The 21,435-nt window shown below is 37.2% G+C and overlaps 2 protein-coding genes across 8 annotated transcripts in view; one reads left to right on the top strand and one right to left on the bottom strand.

Moving 5' to 3' along the window:
- The window catches only part of RALGPS2 (Ral GEF with PH domain and SH3 binding motif 2), a 160,848-nt gene that overhangs the window by 83,733 nt on the left and 55,680 nt on the right, over window positions 1-21,435 (top strand). The gene's annotated exons all lie outside the window — the stretch shown is intronic.
- ANGPTL1 (angiopoietin like 1) lies at window positions 1,505-21,103 on the bottom strand. Its single transcript, XM_042465682.1, has 5 exons — window positions 20,806-21,103; window positions 12,136-12,966; window positions 7,433-7,626; window positions 4,461-4,731; window positions 1,505-2,804 (listed from the first exon to the last, which is right to left on the bottom strand). Exons 2-5 carry the CDS (start codon window positions 12,953-12,955, stop codon window positions 2,617-2,619), a joined length of 1,473 nt encoding a protein of 490 aa, XP_042321616.1. The 5' UTR covers window positions 12,956-12,966; window positions 20,806-21,103; the 3' UTR covers window positions 1,505-2,616.

Genomic DNA, 21,435 nt, shown 5'->3' with positions numbered 1-21,435 from the left:
AATGGAGCCAAGAACAAAACAGGAATCCAGAATTTGTGAAACTTCAGTCATGCCCAGTTGGCCAGGACATTTTTTTAGACCCTCCAATCCATGATTGTTCCGGTTTCCCAGTACATATGGCAAGCCTGGGTTATTAAAACTAGACAAAGGGGTACAGCCAAGTGGATTTGGATTTACAGTGTGGTGAATTTTTTTGTACACTGAAGAGAGATGCTCATGCCTCTTAAGAAGGAAATGTTACAGCCACTTTTAAAGAAACTCACTCTGGACCTCATGGTTCTTGACAACTGCCACCTAGTTGAAAATGGCCCATTTGAGGGAAAGGATCTTGAGACAATTGCAGTAGCATTTTTTAATGATTCTAATTTTTCCATACCAATTTTTGTCTGAATTCAGCTTGATAGTAATTTGAAAAACCAAATGCTGCCTGGATACAGTTCTGGATCCATCTTTATAGCTGCAGGGCCCAGAAGGCATTGTTATTTGGAATACCTTTTACCAGCTTTGGGTGGTACACTAGTTATAGTTGTTCCTGAACTGAAACCACAGTGATCTAGATGTTGGGAATCATGAGGTTAGACTATTACAATGTGCTGTATGTGTGACTGCCTTAAAGATAATTCAGAAAATGCAGCTAGTGTAAAATGCTTTTGCCAGTCTTCATGATTGGCACATCTGGCTGAAGGAATTGTACTGGCTGCTTATTTGATAACAGGCAAGATTTAAGGTTTTGTTGTTAGCCTATCAAGCCTAATTACCTGATATATCAACTTCTTCCTTATGAACTCTTTTCATCCCGGTAACCACCTGGAGAAGCCCTCCTGGTAGTGCTGCATGCTTCTGTGTTTTTCTGCGGTCAGTCACAGGGAGAATACTTAGCTTGATGGCAGCACCACCCATGGAATAGTCTTCTCTCTAATCTTACACGTGTGTAAACAGTTCTTATATTTAGTCTTATATAAATGTTAAAGATTTGCACACAAGTCTTATTTTTAGACATATATATTTCTGAAAGTCTATACTATACTCTGTTGTAAAGACAATTCTTTATGTCTCTGGTAAAATGTGATTTATAAACAGTCTTTTCTCTGCAGTAGAAGTTGCTGTGAGTGAAAATTAACCTACAACATCACTAATCAGTGCATACCCTGTTGTCTACAAGTGACCTTTTGATCCTTCAGCTTTTCCACTTCATCTTTTTTTTTTTTTTGGTCAATCTAGGAAAAAATGTGAAACACTTTCCAGAATATGTGACAATAACATGAAATTTAGTAGGTGCAATGCACTAATTAGGACCTATGCACAATTGAGCATTTGACGTCTGGATTAAATTGCAGTACTTGGTATATTGAAAGTACTTTTTTGTAAGCGTTACATATCCATAATTAGTGTAGTCTTGAATATTTGAGTTTTTAAAACACATATAACATCAGTGTGTGTATTGGTAAAATACACAAATCCTTTTCCCTAGTGCCTAAATGAATTAGTCATAAGAACAGTTGGAACCAAAATGATTTATTTCCATCAAACACATTTAGTATAGTGTAATGGCTTAAGAACATTAAATTCACTGAAAAGTCCCTAGATCAATGTAGACCTTCACTCAGTGCATGAGTTTATCTATTTGTGTCTGTAGAATGAGGCTAATATTACTACCTTGCCTTACATTGTAGGTAGTAATTGTAGAGCTTAGATCATTACTTTTTATAAAAATGAACATAATGACATGACAGAGTAGCGGTAGAATGATGACCTGGAGCCAAGTTACAGATAGCTTCAGCATGTCTTTATGTTCATTCTTACAAAAAGTAAGTTTCTGAGCTCTGTGTTGTTGTAATGGATTACTGGACATCTGTGAAGGAAGTTGAGAATTTAGGAACAATGCTCTAGAAATACTATTAATAATATTCTTATACAGTATTTGTATCTAGGGCAGGGATAGGCAAAGTTTGGCCTTCTAGGTGTTGTCACGCTGCAACTCATCCATAACCAGCATAGGCAGTAGTGACAACAGTTGCAACCCAGCAGCCTCTCGAGAGATTCACTTTGCCCACCACTAATTTAGGGTTAAGGTTTATGAGCAATGCCCCTCATCCCTACAGATGCAGGGTGTATGTATCTTGTAAAAGCTGTACTATATCTCTACTGTCCTGAAATCATTCATTTGCCACAAAAATATGTTTGCAAAACCAGAGCTTTCCTCCAGTTCTTTGTCTTGCATTATTCATTGTGTTTGTATCTCAAAATAAGATTTCCAATGGAAATCATTTTGAAATAAAAAACTTAAATAGTTTTAAATCTGTGAAAGCAAATGTTTGCACACATAACACACAGCAACATCATCTCATCCTACAACAGTTATTCATTCAGAATTTTCTTTGTAGTCTACCAAATCTGATTGTTTTAATTACTCCCGATAAAGTCCATATATTTTGTATGAACAGAGATTTATTTTAAATGCAACTCCTGCTTACTTTACGAGTGTACTGCAATAAGAAATGTTTTTTTTAAAAAAATACTTTGTTGGGCTTGCTTGTTGTAAATAAATTTGCAAAACAACTTGAAATGTAGCATTTGTGTGAAACTCATGGACAGTTTTTTAATGTTTCAAGTGTCTCAGTCAATTGGTCTGATCATCATCTGAACGGCTTTTAATGAGTATGATCCGCCTCTGTACTCGGCCCAGAAAATCCCATCCTGGTGCTTGCTTCTGTAATGTCCTCCTCTGTACCATACTCCATTGAGATTGGAATGAGCACAGGCATTGTACCACCAGCCTCCTTTATGAAAATGGGCACAGTTTCCTATAGGAAAAAACAAACAAAATAAGTTAAACTTCATAGTATATGTGCGAAGTATATCTTAATTGCTTTTTCAGGCAATAGAAAGTTAAGGTTGCATGAGGTCATGCTAGCTGTTATTTCTCTTTCAGTAAAGTGAGGCATCATTGAGCAGAAACTTCCCCATTTTGGAGTCAGTGGTATTGGCTCAGACCCTCACTGTTTCAAAGATGTCATCAGCCACTTCAATGGGCACCTTCCAGCAGAACTAAAGTTGCTTCCAAATAGCATGAACAAGCTCCATGAAATCGCTTGGAAAGGCCTTCACCATGTGATGGCTAGATCTTGCTGTTCTATTTCTGTTGAAGAAACACTACTTTAGTTTTTTGTTGGGTTTTTGGGCTATGTGGCCATGTTCTAGAACAGTTTCTTCCTGAGGTTTCACCAGCATCTGTGGCTGGCATCTTCAGACTACTTTGTTATGTGCTACTCCAGAACAAACGCTACTTTGTTATATGCCTACTCCAGAACAAAATATTTTTCTTTACACCCTCAGAAAATTAGCTATTCTTGAAGATGTTCTCAAGTCCCATTAGGACATGCTCATTTTTCACCATTCTCACTTGAAATATTTTCTAAGGAGTTCAGTACTACTTCATCTTCTGACTGTATATAGTCTCCCCTTATGGAAGGGGCATGGGCTTTTAAGTGTATATGCGATATGGAGTTCTGTGCAAAGAGTCTGTGTACATTTGGAGAACGAATTAATTTTGCATTTCCTAGAAAATGTTTAAAGTGATATATAGATAGCAAAGATGTGTGTAGGAGCAGTTGTATCTGTTTAATAGTAGTATAGCCAATCTTGATAACTTTATACCCTAATCTTTCAAAAATTTAAATTTCTAACAGTTGTAAAGGCTATCATATATACACATGTACAAGTCGACCTCATGTATAAGTTGAGGGAAGGTTTTAGGGCCAAAATCATGGATTTTGATGTAACCTGTGGATATGTTGAGGGTAAAACTTAGGGGCATGTAACAAAGGATGTAAACAGGGAAACTCCGCTTCCTTCCCTCCTTCTCCATCTCTGGACCTCTCCTGACCACCTAACACCACTTCCCTGTTGCTGGAGGAGATGGTTTTAAACATTGGATTGAAAAGAGAAAGAAATGGAGTTCTTTTAGAACCTTTCTAAGCAGTATTAGTGTATTGACCCATATATAAGTCGACCCAGAATTTTAGAGTTACTTTGGGGCATATATTTTTTGACATATAGTCAAGTGTATACGATACATTGTTTAGTGTAATGTTAAATAATAGGAACTTGTGCAGTCTTCTGTAGAGTCCAAATAATTCACTAAATCTGGATAGAGTGAAGTCTACAACATTGATTTTGTTATATAATTCTATGTGGTGTAGTACTTAAATATGTCATTACATCATGAGAATAATACTCTTCCATGACAGACCAAGACTTTAAAGCTTAGTATTTATCTGGCATGTTATGTGCTAGATATTACACATGATTTTTGTATTGCTCACAATAACATACCGGTGTTAGATGTTCAAACAAAACAGGTATTTTTCTCCAAAGTTATCTAAATGTTTTAGTGCTTTAACACTCAGTTGTTACCTAAAATAATAGACAGTGGGGATACAATATGTGGTATTTCATACCTGTGTACATATCTCTGTCTCTGTCTAGTGTTGTAAATTGCTTCCCGTTGTGCCATATCATGGAGTCACCAGCATTCCCTTGATAGGTTCCTAGACGCAATCGATAAAATTCACTTTCTGGTTCTAGTCGGAAACTACTATATTCTGCATAGACTTTCTTATTACTCCAGTCTTCTAGTTCTATCAGAAGTCTGTAATTGTCTTGATTTGAAATCAAATAAATATTTTCCAATCCCAGCCAGTATTCTCCAGCAACATTTCCAAATCCTTTCTGTGGAAAAAATAACACAGCTCTCATTAGATTGCCTTACATTTTATGGTTAGAAAGCTTTATAATAAAAATACTACATACATATTTTGGTACTTTTAGACTGTGATAATTTGGAGGGAGGGGAGTTGGTAGTTCACAAAGCATGCATTCATTTTCCCTTCTCCTCCTCTACTGCTCACCCCATGTATTTCTGTTTTATTATATGCGTCTTTGCTCTGCCACTTATACATCATTGGTTGGAAGGGATGATGAAACTCAGAGCACAAATGATATTACGGTTCAAGATTATTTTTTACTCATTGTTATGAGATTAAGGCTTCTTATGAAATTCAGTGTCCTCTGCCTACAAAGGGGCCTGTGGCCTCACAAAGGATGGAGACACATTGGATTGCAAGGGAAGTATCTTTTTTGTGTGTTTCAAATGGATGTTAGATTTCCTGGACTTTTGGTGGATGTTTGTTGTTACTGGCCAACACGGCTACTCCTGGGTGGGGGTTCTTTTTTGGATTTCAAGATGCTACATTATAGCCACAACAGTGGAATCATAAAGAGAGAGCCATCAGACTGGGCCTTACTATTTGAGGGTTCTACCTCCAGCAAAGGTAAACTTTTTTTCCCAAAATTTTGGACTGGATTGGCATGTTTTACCACAACATCACCTAAAGTTTTCGTGGTGCAAAAGCATGAAGGCTTCCTGAGAAATTCAGTGTCCTCTGCCTATGAAGGGGCCTGTGGCTTCACAAATGATGGAAACATATTGGATTGCAATTGGAAGTATATTTTTTGTGTTGCAAACAGATGTTAAATTTCCTGGACTTTGAGAATATCCCAGTAACCAGATGGCCAGAAGGAGGAGGTGCCAGCCTGCAAGAAATACCCCTCCATACTATCTGAACTGAGAACAAAGACAGTAAAATGCAGGCTTATGACTAACACCTTCCATTTCCCCCTCCTGTATGGTTTTTAACACCTTTGCTTGATAAAGAAGCCAGTGGAGCTCTGAAAGCTTGCAACATGTATATTGTACATTTTGGTGGGCCAATAAAGGTATCCCTGTTTGGTGGATTTTTGTTGTTACTGGATTATGCGATGCAAGTGCTCAATACAGGCTGACATTAATAGCTGCTATTGTATTTTTTGCCTTGCCTTGTTATTTCCTCAGGATACTTCTGCAAAGAAATTTCCCTCACCCCTACATCTATTGTTGGTATTAGATGTGTTTATTCAGTGCATCCACAACCTGAAAACAGTACAGTATATGACCTTGGTTACATTCACTTCAACCTCTTGCCTATATGTACAGAATACAGTACTGTAATAAAATGAGTACCAGTACATGTTACTCTGAAGAAACCAAGGGTTATTGTATGAATGCAAGAATTGTGTTCATCACATTGTACCATTTTTTCCTAAGCTGTTTCTCCTTTCCTTTTAGTTATCTTTGGTTTTGTGTTGTTATGGCAATAATAATTATTTATTTGTAAGGTTTACTTCATTTGCTTAATGGAGTAAAAAGCACTCAATTCAAAAGGTGCTCTAATCAATATGATGACTTTTTAAATATATACATTAGGCTCTTTGAGTCCCTGGGGTTTGGTTCCAGGACATGGATATCAAAAACAGTGGATTCTCAAGGCCCATTAATTACAATTGCATAGTAAAATAGTGTTCCTTATTTTAAAAATGGCAAAATCAACATTTGCTTTTTGGATTTTTAAAAATATATATATTTTCAAGCCATGGATGGTTAAATCTGTGGATAAAGAATCCATGGATACAGAGGGACCACTGTGTATATGCTCTCTCTTTCTCTCTCACACACACACATATGAATTTATAAAAATTGCAGGTATCCAGGTCAGTATTTCTGTAATGAAAAACAAGCATTAATTTTAAGAAATGGAAACATACACTCAGAAATAAGTCCTACTGTGCAGCTTTTATTTGATGACAGTCCTATTTATCTTTATAGCATTTACAGTAAAGTGGTTAATGTAAACTTAAGATAAGATTCTGTTTGAAGGATATGGTCCTCCATATCCACAGATTTTTTATACATGGATTCAGTCATCCATGACCTGGAAATCTTCCAAAAATACATACATTCCAAAAAACAAACCTTGATTTTGCCATTTTATATAAGGGGCACCATTTTACTACACCACTGTATTTAATGGGAGTTGAGTATCCATGGGGGGAGGGGGGTCCTGGAACCAAACCCCAAAGGATACCAAGGCCCACTGTACTGACAAAACAAAGAAGAAACCAGTTGAAACTGTTAAATACTAATGCATTGCTTTTATTAAACATTATCTTCATGAAAGTAAAGTATCACTGTAAATGTTGATGGCTTCGATACAAAAGTGTTGAACCAGCCACAAAAAAAAGTCTTATTTTTACGTGTCATTTTAGTCTTATATAGTTGGCCCTCTGTATCAGCGGGGGTTCTTTTTTGGACCCACAATGGATACTAAAAAGCATGGGACCGCAAGTCTAATTATTACCAATGTGCAAAGTATTGCCGTGGCTGCATTCATGCTTCTTCCCATTATTGACAATAATGAGGTGGGGCCATCCACAGATGCTCCAATCCATGGATGGCTAGCTTCCAATACAGAAGGCTGACTATACTGTTTATACAGAATATACATTATAATGTAATTAGCACTCCCCATGCACACTTCTTTCAAAAGGAAGTTACCTTATAATTGTCCCAGTTTGTGAAGAAATTTACAGAACCATCTGTTCTTTTTTGAATAACTGTCCACCCCCCAGGATCAAGGCTGTTCTCACACCATAACTGCATTGGTCCATGACTGTTTTCAGGTTTAATCATATAAATCCCACTGCTAGAATATCCAGCTTTTTTGGCTTGTTGGCAGTCTTTGAACGGGCCTGTTGAAAACAGTTTGATATTAAAATAAACACAAACACATATGCACTGGAATTTTTTGATCATATGTATTGATGGTTTAATATTTCATTTAGTTAAATTAACAAATATAAAGATGATTAGATATAAGATACTGTTGTCCTTTATCTTGTGAACAATTTAAGTATGGCTCACTTTTACTAATACTAGAACAGGAACATTTAACAGTTGAGCCTCACATTTTTAAAAAAATGTCTAAACCATTATGTTTTCGTAATCTTATTGATCAGTCCCATTGAGAGTAGACCCCTCGAATCAATTGTTAAAGGGTGGGTGAGTCAACAAATTAAGACTTTGTCTCAATGGGTCTGCTCTAGTAGAGACTGTTAGTAGGATGCAGGCCATTGTTTCCTTCATGGGTCTAGAATGGAAAGGAAGCACATAATAAAAGTTGTTATAGCATACTGTGTTTAGCCTGGAGAAGAGAAAGTTAAGAGGTGACACAATAGCCATGTTTAAATATTTGAAAAGATATCACATTGAAGAAGGAGCAAACTTGTTTTCTGATGCTCCAGAGACTAGGACACAGAGCAGTGTATTCAAACTACAGAAAAAAAGGTTCCACCTAAACATTAGGAAGAACATCTTAATGATAAGGGCTGTTTGGCAGTGGAATATGCTGCCTTGGAATGTGATGGAGTCTCCTTTGGAGATTTTTAAAGAGTCTGGATGACTATCTGTTTCAGCTGCTTTGACTGTGTATTGCTGTATGGCAGGGAAATGAATTGTATGGCCATTGTGGTATCTTCCAACTCTGTGATTCTGTGATTCTACTGGCTAGTGAGTGTAAGCCAAAACATAATACAGTCAACCCTCTGTATCTACAGATTCATTATCCATGGATTCAACCATCCACAGCTTGAAATTCTCTTTTAAAATATAAATTCCAAAGAGCAAACCTTGATTTTGCCATAAGGGAAACCATTTTACTATGTCATTGTATTTAATGGAACTTGAGCATCTATGGATTTTGATATACATGGGGAGTCCTGGAACCTAATCCCAGTTGATATCAGCAGCCCACTGTAATAAAATAAACTCTCTGAATTTAATTTGCATATTTCTTTACCACTTTTCAGAGTGGTAAATCAGAAGTGATTTTACAAAATCACTTGTAAAATAACAGACACACACTATCTAGAAACAATAGCATTCAATAAGATCAACTCTATAAAAATAGTCTTAGTACAAAAAGGCAGCTGTTTAAGGGGACACAAAGCCAATACATTCTTTTAAGAACAGATTGGAAAGTAATACATAGAACAGTAGTAGTTGTAATAGTTTGCCATCAAGTCAACTTCAGCTTGCAACTCTGAATGAGAGATCTCAGTTGCCAACCGCCCTGATCATGTCTTGCAAACTCAGATCCATGGCTTCCTTGATTGACTCAGTCTACCAATATTGTGGCTTTCCTGTTTTCCTACTGCCTTCCATTCTATCAAAAATTATGGTCTTTTTCAATCAATCCTGTCATCTCATCATATGTCTAAAGTTCAGTAGCTTAGGTTTAGTCATCTTGGCTTTCGGGGAGAGTTCAGGCTTAATTTGTTCTAGAACCATTCATTTGTCTTTTTGGTAGTATCCATAAAACTCTTTTGCAATTACCACATTTCAAATTAGTTAATTTTCTTCCTTTCAGCTTTCTTCACTGACCAGATTTCATAGCTATACATAGAATTGGAAATCCTATGGCTTGGCTGATTTTGACTTTGGTATTTAATTATACATCTTTACACTTGAGGATCTTACTTAAACGCTTCATGGTTGCCTGTCTAAATATTAGTCTTTCTCCTATTTCTTGGCTACAATCTCCATTTTAATTAATAACTAAACCTTTAACTGAAACACACCGTCCAAAAGCCTTTAACTGAAACACACAGTCCAAAAGAAGTAGCTTCTGGCCAGTTGGAGCCACACTGTTTATATGATGCACACCTCCAATGTGGCTAGAAGCCGTTCCGAGGCTGGGCTCCGGTCCTTTAGACCAGAGCAAAAAGGAGCCAGGATAATTTGGCTTCTGGCAGTGCGGGTTGAGCCCAGTGGCCATAGCCCACTTTCGGAGCAGGTCATGCAGTCGCCATGGACCTGATCCTCTTGCTGCCGGAGCAGCCTTGGGCCACTCCTTCCTGCCCATCTGTGGCTTGTTACCCACTTGAAAGTTATGGAAATCATGTGGTCATTAGTTATGTTTTCTTAATATTTAGCTGTAATCCTGCTTTTGCATTTTCTTTCTGTTTCTGTTTATTGTGTCTTGATGATGACATCTTGTCCAAAGTATAGGTTATGCATTGGCACAATCGTGTTGTGGTACAGCTATTTCTTTAAAAGTGGATCATAGTTTTTCATCACAGGCTTTGTTATAACCTAAAGAGCAGAGGGTGATTTTCTTCTGAAATTCTTTGGTACATTCCATTATCTAACCTATTTTTGCAAGTTGATCCCTAGTAACTCTTCCTATTTGGAACCCAGCTTGGACATGTGACATTTCTCACTCCCGATATGGCAAAAACCTTTCTCGCAAAATATTGAGCATCACTTTCCTTGCATATAAGATCAGTTCAGTGGTCTGATGGTTATCGCTGGTGTCCTCTCTCTTGTAGACTGGAATATATATTAAAGATTTCCTGTTTGTGGGCCATTGTTTTGTTTTCCATATTGGGTGGAAGATTTTTGTTAAAATGGATTCCATCGCTATAGATTAAAAGAGCTCCTGTGTCATCTGTTTCTGATTATTTGTTTCTCCCAAGTAGTTTGAGAACTTTTTCCACCTCACATTCGCAATTTGTCCATCTTCAAATGTGTCTTCCTTGAAGAAATCTGTAATTTATGTAGGTTCTCAGTGTACTACTTCATTGGCTTTTTATTTGGCTAGATATTTTGATCATATAGCATCCCTCTTTTTGGTTTGACATTCCCTTTAATTTTTTGTCAGTTTTTTTCCGGTTATGTGGCTGTGTTCTGAAAGAGTTTATTCCTGATGAAATTCAGAGAGATCCAAGCTATCCTAGAGTTTTACAGATGCTGGCAAAATGTCCGGAATAAACACTTCCAGAACACAGCCACAGCCAGAAAAACCCACAAAAAACTATCGATGCCAGCCATGAAAGCCTTTGTCTTCACATCCCTTTAATTTCTCACATCCTGTGTAATAGGTCTCTTGTTCTGTCTTTGTCTTCTTCTATTTCTTTGTATTGATTGTAAACTACAGTGATAAACTGTATGTATTCTAGATCTTGTAAACAAGAATATGCCACACAAGATCTTGTATCACATGGCTATCTGACCTGACCAGTAGTGGCTATTTAATGGAGAGAATTCATAACAATCATACTTGTTCCCCTTTTCAACAGGCAGTGCCATATGGTGAACTCAGGACTTGCTATACCAGGAATGGACAGAAGGAAGAACTGGGTCTCCTGTTAGATGTTTGTGTTTTTTAGCAGATTGCAAATATTTCTGATACCCAGTTGTTTAGCAGCAGCAATGAAATAGTTTTCAATCCACCCTAAATGAAAATGTTGATTTTTTTTAAAAAAAAAATCTTATTTGACTAACAGATTTAGGGGCAAAACAGATCTCCCAAAAAGGATGGCTCAGATCTGCCCTGGCACCACAGCAGTCACACATACGCAGCCCCAATCTGACCTAATGCTGATGCTTCCAACAAACCTCTGAAAAGGAGCATTTCCAGGTTGGGGCAGCTTCAGGCTGTGGTCAGGGCGTGTGGCATCAAAATGCTACGCAGCCCAATAATGTATGCTTTGGCCAGTCTGTTTTGGGCTTTAAAAGAAAATAACTTGAAATCATGATCATATATATGGTATGTCCTGAAGAATACAGCAGGCCCTCCCAATTCCGTTCCAGATCCCCCCGCATAAGAGGAAATCCGCGTATGCTCGTGCCGCATTAAAAACAATGGAGGCGCGTGCTTGCAGCTCGTGGGCAGCGTGTGCGCCATTGCTATAATTGGCAAGCAGCTTCTGCGTAAGCTGGAAGCCGTGTGTAGTCCACCCACATATAGTGCAGATGCACTGTATTTTGTAGATTCATACATTAGAGAGGCCTGCGGTCAAAAGGGGGGCCTCAAAGGGGGGCTTTAACCTGCATGGTCTAAGATAAAGCTGAAAAATAATTGGGAATATAATTAGAAAAGAATGAAGCAGATAAGAGAGTAAAGAGTAACCCTTATTACAGTACTTCCTTTATCTAGCACCATGAAAAAAATAATCACTAGGACCAGAACACTGTTTACATATTTGTATATAACTTGCTCAGTTGCCCATTTTTTAAATATTAATTGATCAGCTATAACTGAAAACCACAAGATAGAGGCTTTTTAGGGAAACAGCATATGATGATAGGACCAAGGTTCTTTTCTTATTCTGTTTTGTTTTCATATTCACCAGTTAAATGTTTTCAGGTGGTCTTTAAAATGTTCAAATATAATTCTAGAAATGTAGTAAATGCCTTACCTTCATTGATCAGCATTAATGGTGGAATTCTCAAAGGGCTTTTTGTAGGAGAAGTAGCTGGATCAGGAGGTGGCCTCACATCTCTGTCTCTAGGATAGCCTGGATCTCTCTGAATTTCATTACTTCCCAGGAGGCCTGGAGTGTAATGTGGACTATTAGGAATATGATGGGGTACCACAGGAACTAATGGTGGAGAACTGTGGGTGTCTTGCCGTGAAAATATCCGCAAACATTGTTCTTCCAGTAATGAGATGGTAACTGACTGATTATTTACAAGATCAGTTAGTGCTGCATATTTTACTTCAAGTTCTCTATATCTTGATGTCATCTTCAGCATTTCAGTTGTGACATTGAGAATTTTGTTTTCCAGCTGGGAGAGCTCAAGTGAGTTGTCCCGTTTGCGGATTATCTCATGGAGGAGTTGCATATATAGCTGAGTAACACGGGAATTCATGTTGCGGCTCTCTTTTCTCAACAGTTTTACTTCATTTACTATATTCCCATCCACATCAACCACTAGCTGCAACAAATCAATCTCGCGCTTTTGTTTGGACAATACATCCTTCAGATTCTCAATGTCCATTCTTGTAATTTCATCTTTTTTGTTTTCTGTGCTTCTAGTGTTTACACAAATTGGTCCAGTTATTTTTTGTTCAGGTACAATAAATGTATAGCCACACCTTTTCCCTTCCTCTCCTCCTTCTGTAGAACGTGGGTATCTTCTAGGGGAGTTTTTATTGAATTTAGACTGTTGTGTATAGCATCCATTTGGTAATAGTAGTAGTAACAGTAAATTCAAAGTCCATGAGAATGTCTTCATCTTCAAGCGATCTAAAATAAGCATAAATAAATAAATAAATAGTGATCTAATGATAAAGGTCCTTACATAAAACTCTCAAAATTCATCAGTGACTGAAAGTTTAAGATTTTGGTAGTGTAAATGTCTTGTTCCCTCCTTCCAAGTCACAGTCAAACAAGTGGAGACAAAAGTGTGACAGATTAATCAGAGTTTAGAAGAGTCTGTTTCAAAGGTACTTAAGGCTCATTCAGACTGGTAATTTGTATAGCACAGCTTAATGGTGGTTCTAAATGCTTCTTTCCGATAGCTGCTTCCCTGTCCAAATGTTCTCTTGACTTAAAAAAAAGCCTAATAGAAAAGCTGCACATTTTTGTTCATTTGTGGGCATCTTGCTTGTGAAATTACCTGTGCATGTGTTCAGCTTACTCAGATCACTCAGATGTTTTCCCAGATTTTTGCAATCCTCATATAGTCTTTTCCTGTTTATCTCCCAGGGCCTCCTTCATTTTAAAATTATTTTTATTTTATTTTTCTCCAGATCCATCTGCTTAGATATCACGGACTGCAGCAACTTGCAGCTCTCTTTTTAATATATAGTATATTCACAGTACGGCTTGTATAAATGTAAAGCTTTTATACTTGAAAATTAATCAATATGCCAAATAATATAAATGTATATGCTAAGATTAGTATTGCATATATTTCAGTTTTTCTCAACATGTCTAGCCTGCCCTACCGTAGAAAAAAGTTTAGAGGAATTACTTTCCCCAACCTTGTATCCAGGAATTTTTCCTCTCTGCTGCTACCTCAGCTCTATTTCTATTCCTAGAGAAAGAAACCAAGCACATACAGTGGTACCCCGGGATACGAATGCGCCGCCTTACGAAATTTCCGGGTTACGAAAAAAAATCAATTAAAAAAACTGTTCCGGGTTACGAAGGTTATTTCGGGTTACGAAAGAAATTTTTGGTGCTTTTCGGCGCTTTTTTGCACCAAATCGCGGCTTTCGCTATTAGCGCCTATGGGGTTTCGGCTTGCGAAAGCTTTTCGGGTTACGAAAGCGGCGGCGGAACGAATTAATTTCGTAACCCGGGGTACCTCTGTATTATGTTCACATGTGCACACTCACTCACTTTAATCTTCTACAGTTTAAATAGATACTGATGCTTCAAATCCTGCAGAAAGAGAAAGACCATGCTCAACCACACTGCATTTTCTTATACTGGAGAAATGTGTACTACATTTACTACAATAAAGTGAGAAATGGAAGCTGCAAGATGGCAGAAATGCTGTGGGGTGGAATAGAGCACAGCAAGTATGCAAGAGCATTTTGTCACAGCTTGGTTAATGAAAAATTGATTTGGCTAACTGATTTATCAATGGTTGTGTAATAGCAGTCATCCATACATACCCACTCTTGCCTCCCAGTCCCATTTATCTAGTTCTCTTTTTGAAGGTGGCAGTTTGGGAGTGTGTGGCATATATCTTAACTATATCACAACTAACTACTGAAGCATGTGCTATATGGAGCTCATTGAAAACTGTCTGAAAACATCATCTTGTTAAAAATGGAACAGGTAGGATATTGACTAGAGCTAGGTATCAGGACCTTACTATAACGCTAGAACAACAGCACTGGTTTGTTGTTTGATTCCAATAAAGCAGGACCAGGATGTCTGAAGGACCACCTCCCACATTTTAGCATGCCCACATTTTAAAATCATCTCCAGAGGCCCTCCTCCTGTTCCAAATTCATATTTTAGTATAAAGGAAATGGGCTGTATGTTTGGAAAAGCCTTTGTTAATGCTTGACTTTAACATGTAAAGTCGAAGGCTTTCATGGCCGGCATCCATAGTTTTTTGTGGGTTTTTCGGGCTATGTGGCCATGTTCTAGCAGAGTTTCTTCCTGACGTTTCGCCAGCATCTGTGGCTGGCATCTTCAGAGAGATGATGCCAGCCACAGATGCTGGTGAAACGTCAGGAAGAAACTCTGCTAGAACATGGCCACATAAAACTTGACCTGGATTGTTCCCAAGGGGAGGGTATCATTTTACTCCTATTTTCTTACATGTATCATGTTCTGTTTGGTTATTGGATTTTATTGCAATTGGTGAGAATCCTAGGACTTTCATAGCGAGAGAGGGAGGCGTTATACATTATTTAGGAAAATAAAATAACTATTATTGTTTTCACCTGTAAAGAAGTTTTCAATATAAATAACAAATGCATGCTGCTACAATTGAGGCGTAAGCATAAACAGCAATTTGGCTTTTCATGAAGTGATCTGCTACTGGTAGTAGAAATGGCATGTTTCTTAGCAAAATGCACAGAGCAAATTTTGGAATGATGTCAGTCTGGGGGTTTTCCCAAGCATTTAATGAAGATTTTTAACAATGTGCAGATTATTCTATCAGTTCAAATGATCAGCATTCAAAAGGGATACTTGACAGTACTTTCAGGTTATGCAGAATCTTGAAGTAGGGATCAGCTGCTTTTTGAGCTTGCATATTTTGTATCATAGATTGAATTCAGCCTGGATAGAGTACTTGTATGTGGAGAAGAATGGTACACATCTAATTATAACCATTTGCATGAGAGCTTTGTAGTGAACCTCCCCAGTAGTCCTCTTGTCTGTGTACATTTGGGTTCATTCATCCAGAGTTCTCCATGGTGTCTAAAGTGGTAGAACAATGGAACCTCTGTAGGAACCAGCATGGCTGGTTTCTATGAAAACGGGTCAGGAGTGAGATGATATGTCAAATGGGTCAATTATATTACACTTGTCCCTCCACATTTGCTGAAGTGGCTGTCACTGTTTGGGTGAAGGCTGAAACTAATGCTGGAGCAAAAAGCCTCAATTAGAGTCTGTCTTGCTGTATGCACACATACACACACTGAAGTAGCCTCCAGGTTTACCCTCAACTTATCCATGGGTCATGGTAAAATCCATAATTTTGGCCCCAAAAGCTGCCCTCAACTTATACATGAGGTCACCTTATAGTCGAGGCTATACAATATGTATCACCTTTATCTCCTACCTCAGCAGTTGGAGGAGGGATATCAAATGTCATCTGCATCCTGACATGAAGTTTAACTTTCAGCTTAGATTGTGTTACAGACGTTATAGATTTCTGTGACAATGCTACCATAATAGGGATGTTCCCTACTAAATACACACAAAAAAAATGTCTTTGCTTTTTCCAGACTGAGAACAAGTTTGAAGTCTAAATTAGCTTTCACTTCGACCAGCTACTTCTTACAAATAAATGCTACTCAACAGTGTATGTTACCATTTTTGTTCCATATACCATTGATAGACATGTAAATAGTCTGCCCGCACCATCTGTGGATCTTGGCTCATATGCACAGCAAGCCCGGGGGGACAAAATGGCTCACACAGGAGCATTTCGCCATTAGAATCAATGGGACAAGGTCCTGGAATGGATCCCCCGCATATACAAAGGGACCACTTTAAAATACTTCAGGTTTTAGCTCAAAGAAAGACACTTGGGTGTGAATGTACGTGTCCTTTACATGGCCTTAAGCTTTTATAATTCCAAATGAAAAGGATTCCCTAAATGTTCTATTTTAAGAGAACCAATGAAAATCGATAGTATTTCTTACTCAGTTTATTTTCTTTTCTATTTTATGTACAGTGCGCCCGCGTCATATGCGGCTTTCAGCATATGGTGAAAGGTGCGTGGGGCACAAGCTGCGGCATGAATGGGGTGCGCGCCCATAGCGCGCCACTGCAGGCACAAGCCCCATTCACTTGAATGGGGCTTGAGCATGCGTGGAATTTGGCTTAGGGGGGGGGGGGGGTCCGGAACATTTTACTGTTTTAAGTACAGTACTTTGCAGTTTATTTTTCCTTTCCAAGTATCTTGTAACATGTGAAGAATCCATGATAAAGCATTGGTTTCCAACTTAATGGCCTTTACAGTTTAGATAGATCTGCTCTTTACAACATACAGTGGACCCCTGTTTTACGCTGGGGTTTGGTTCCAAGATACCCCATGGATAACAAAATCCATGGATGCTCAAGTCCCAATAAATATAATGACATAGCAAAATTGTGTCCCTTATAAAAAATGGAGAATCAAGGTTTGATATTTGAAATTTATACTTTTTGTGAACATTTTCAAACCATGGATGCTTGAATCCATGTATAAAAAATCTGTGTATAAGAAGGGCCAACTGTATTTTTTAACCTTTAGTAATAGGTGGAAACAAAGGGAGCAATAATGTATTTATATTTATCAGTTCTCTCGATATGTACTGACACATTGGCACTTTGAGCAAAACAAAACCTATGACCATTTTATTTTCTGGACCCATTCTCCAATCAATTTTGATTTTTCTTTTATTTATTATCAAAGTTTTTATGGTTGACATTTAATTAGTAATAAACAATATTTTTAAAAATCAAAGCCAGCTTATCTTACAAGGTGGCAAAAAATAAATTGTAATTAATATTTTACAATAGTGTCTTATGCAAACTATACTTTGCAAAATGAATTTGCAATGAAATGGTATTTTAGTGTCTTTTAACATGTGCACAAGAAGACATTTCCTGGATCTCAGTTTTCATATTGATATTCAAGAGTATTAGGTGCAGATATTCAGGAGCAGTGTGACTGTTTCCATTTCTCATTCCTTTATGCACCACTGAATTTGGCACATTTCCTGGATATGTTAAAAAAATAAATACCTCAGTTCCTGCCAAAATGTTATAATTCAAATAATCTGTAGGTGACACATGTTTAATGACAAGAACCTATACAGTCCGATACAGTGACTTATTTAAATCGGGGACTACTGTATTTTTTATTGTATATTATCACATTGTGTTAGCCATATCTGTTTTGATCTCAAATGTTATATTAAACTGAATGTTTTGTTTTATTTCCACTGTTTAATCAAATCATGAAGCTTCATCCATTGTTGAGTATATTAATCTTATCTGAGAATATGTTCATTAAACGGGGATGTTCTCTTCACTTTAAGGACTATTATCAGAACTTTAATTTTATTTTCATTTACTTCCTGCTGTTTACTCACTGAGAAATCAACCCAAAAGGTTTATGCACCAGCAAGCAGTATAAAAACTGATAACAAAGTGAAGGATATACTTTATTTAAAATGCTTTCAGCACTGTTCTTTTGGCATGACAGACCAGTACTGTTGTGTTAAGTGTCATCTGTATACTAGTAGTTTTTCAATTGTTGCTTATGAGTTCTCTCTATTGATTTTTAAGCTACTTGAACCAAAAGTGCATCATCTTATAGAACACATTTAGAAACAACTCCGCGCGAGTTGATGTAGTAATCCTAGATTTTAGAAAAGTGCTTCATAGCTAGATTAAAGTTGAAATTTAAGAATTTTTTAGAAAAAGGCAGGCTGCTAAAATGTGAATTCTTGCACTGATTATCTAGTTGGTTGTGTTGGGGTCATTCTGTTACAGTACATGCTGCTGAAATGAACCGGGCTTTTTTCCAGCATAATGGCAGCTGTCAAGCAAATTAGTACCACAAATGCAAACACAGGTCTTCCATTGTCAACCATGAAATACTCCGCACTTGGAATTCTTTATCTCTCACAGATTGCATTGAAACAGTAATCTGAATTGCACAGCAAGTGTGAAAGCTGGAGAAAACATTTGGTATAAGTAAATACAAGTACTTTTAAAAAAAAATTGTGTGTGTGTGACAGTAACAGGAACCATTTATAATGGTGAAGAATGCAGACTTAATATCTCACCAAAAGAAAAGAAAAAGAATGCAAACTTAATGTCACATCAATTCTTTCATATTCACTTAATGAAAAACAGTTCATACTTAAACCATCATAAAGAAACTTAGAAATAGTAAGACAGTGTTAACTCTTTGCGTTATACAGGTATAGAAATGTATGAATTGGAAAGCAGAAGACATTCATTTAGTTTCACAACAATGTTGGTTGTAAGAACCAAATCACTTTTTAAAACAGTATAAGATGGCATTTGATAATTTACTTGAAAAAGGTTCATTTTATTTTGAAGCTTTTACAGACAAAAATAAATTTATTCCTATCTGGTTCAATAGATTATTCTAGGTTGTTTCTGTTGTTGTTATTTTCCATCACATTGGCTTGACTTATGGTGACCCTTTGAATGAAAGATCTGCAAGACACCCAGTTGCTGACAGCCCTGCTCAGGTAGTTTCCCAAACTACCAAAAGTGTAGTGTTGTTTTCCAGATTACCAAAAGACTGTTATAGAATCACATGTTAGACTAGCACCATTAAAGGATGTATTATTTAGAACTTCCTTAAGAACCATTATTAAAAGGCTTTTAAAATTTCAACTTTCAGTAACACAAAAGATTTTTATGACATCCTAAGTACAACCATTCAGAAATGTCTTGAAAGCCATTTATAAAAGTGTTCCTGTCTTGGTTTCTTGGTGTAACTGAGTACTGGCTAAATATCAGTGAGCATAAACCCAGAGCTTAGAAACTGTTGCATATTGCTATGCAAACATTTTTGATAAAATAAATTTGGGCTACTGTCCACTGCATGCATTAGTTTTACATTCTGTAGCATTTACATAGCAGAGAGCCAGGGATAGTTTTAGGAGCCAGCTATTTCACTCAAGCTGTTTTATGGATAAACAGTATTATGTAAGTGTCTGCTCCACTATAACATGAAACTTCGTTGTTGCTGGTTCTGTGCCAGTTAAAGATTTCAAAGAAAACCTCCAGTGTTTGTAGTCAGACGTTACTCTTTATGGTGTAGAGTGAGATTTACAACATTTCATTGATCAATAACAAGTTGCTCTAGACTGATCCTCCTCCCTGAAAGCTAATTTAGCAGTATTAGAGTTCCTCAGGCAGCAGACAGCATTCCTTAGGGCAATTGTGTCATACAACAGTTAGAGCTGCTCTGCAGACAAAAGTGTTAAATTACAGTGGAAAATCTAAATCTAAATACAGTACTGTATATGCCTGTGAAGCATCATGTTTAGTGAAAGAGTGCCCCTTTTCAAAACTACCTGGGTGAATGATAGAAATGGTTGAAAGAAAAGTCAAGTGATTGCTTTAATTGGAGATTGTCATTGTAATACGTAGTTAAAATGAAACCTATGACAGTATTTCAAGGGTACTGACTTAATTATTTCATTTCTTTTCTTACATTTAATCTAACATTTTGGTTCTAAGGAACTCTGAAGATTTTTTTTAATCCTGGGGAGGCTATAGCACTTATGATTGCTTTCTGTGATCAGTCTCAGAGACTCTTTTTTTCCCTACTAAATCAGATTGAAAGTAGGAAAGGAAGACTGAATTTTTTGTCTTGTATGCATTAATCTGTTTAATTGGTGGTTGTATTGTACATCTTTCTGTAAAGAGGGACCATAAAAATGAGTTGGGTGGTATAAGATAAACTTCTAAATCATCTTTAGTCAAAAATTGACCCCAAAAAACCTGAGTCGATTTATCCATGGGTCAATGTAAGTATTGTACTTTAACTCTTATTTTAAAATGAAACTATTCCCTGATGAAAGGCAAGAGTGTAATCTCTCCTGGAAACACTGACACCCCCCCCCCATCCATCCAGCCATTAGTCTGAGCACAAACAGTTATGCCTGCTGTAATCTTGTAAGTTCTTTGGCACCGTTTTCCCTTGCTTCATCCTTTAGACCCTTTGTTACATGCCCCTATGTTTTAGCCTCGACTTATCCACAGGTCATATCAAAATCCACAATTTTGGTCCCAAAACCATGAAATCGACTGATAGTATATATTTATTTCTAGAGCACATAGAATGTAACAGCAACTTCAACTGCAGAAAAGTTGCCTGCAGATTGAAAACAAAGATAATGTATAAACACCAACCTTACAATACTTTTTCTTCTAAAGCAGAGTAAAAATCCAGAGGCTTCTTCTTTGTGTAGCCTTGTCTCTCGTACAGTTAGCTGGTAATTTCTGTAGTTCTGAAGAGAGCTCCTGTTTTGTCGTGCCTTATGTTAGATCCAAGTATGTATCACCCCATTTATTTTAATAAGAGAACTATTTATCAAAATCATTTTCTTCTACGGCAGAAATGACGAAGATGTTTTAAAGCTGCTTTGTCTTTGCTTTGCACTTGCATACTGAAATGTACTAACAAGCAACAGCTGACCTTGCTCCCATATACAGCACACTTGGGTGTGTTTCTTAAACAAACGCATGCCTAGACTTAAAACAGTCAGCCCATATATGATGTCACTGAATAAGCGAAGGGGGGAACCCTCTGAAGGATTTCCTATCCACAACCTTTGGAGAAGGGACAAAATTGAGGGGAGGAGGGAGTGCAAGAACTACTGTATGAAAAAGAAGAGATTGTTTGCTAGTTTAAGGGAAAGCAGCAGAAGGGGAAACAATTAAGAAGAATTTAGGCAGTTACACAACATTGTCTTGCACTGTCTGCAGAGGTCTTTTAATTTAGTACAGTAGTAAGCTTTGTAAAGGAAAGATTGTGGGGGC

Source organism: Sceloporus undulatus, chromosome 4 (assembly GCF_019175285.1).
Source record: "Sceloporus undulatus isolate JIND9_A2432 ecotype Alabama chromosome 4, SceUnd_v1.1, whole genome shotgun sequence".
Lineage (NCBI taxonomy): Eukaryota > Metazoa > Chordata > Lepidosauria > Squamata > Phrynosomatidae > Sceloporus > Sceloporus undulatus.
The sequence above is the reverse complement of the archived record's forward strand: the minus strand, read 5'-3'. Positions and strand labels throughout refer to the sequence as shown.

Coding starts and splice junctions, on each gene's coding strand:
- ANGPTL1 (XM_042465682.1), bottom strand. CDS start 12,955: ATGAAGACATTCTCATGGACTTTGAATTTACTGTTACTACTACTATTA. Junction 7,627..12,135: donor ATTAATGCTGATCAATGAAG/GTAAGGCATTTA, acceptor TGTTTTCAACAG/GCCCGTTCAAAGACTGCCAA. Junction 2,805..4,460: donor AGACAGAGATATGTACACAG/GTATGAAATACC, acceptor TTTTTCCTATAG/GAAACTGTGCCCATTTTCAT.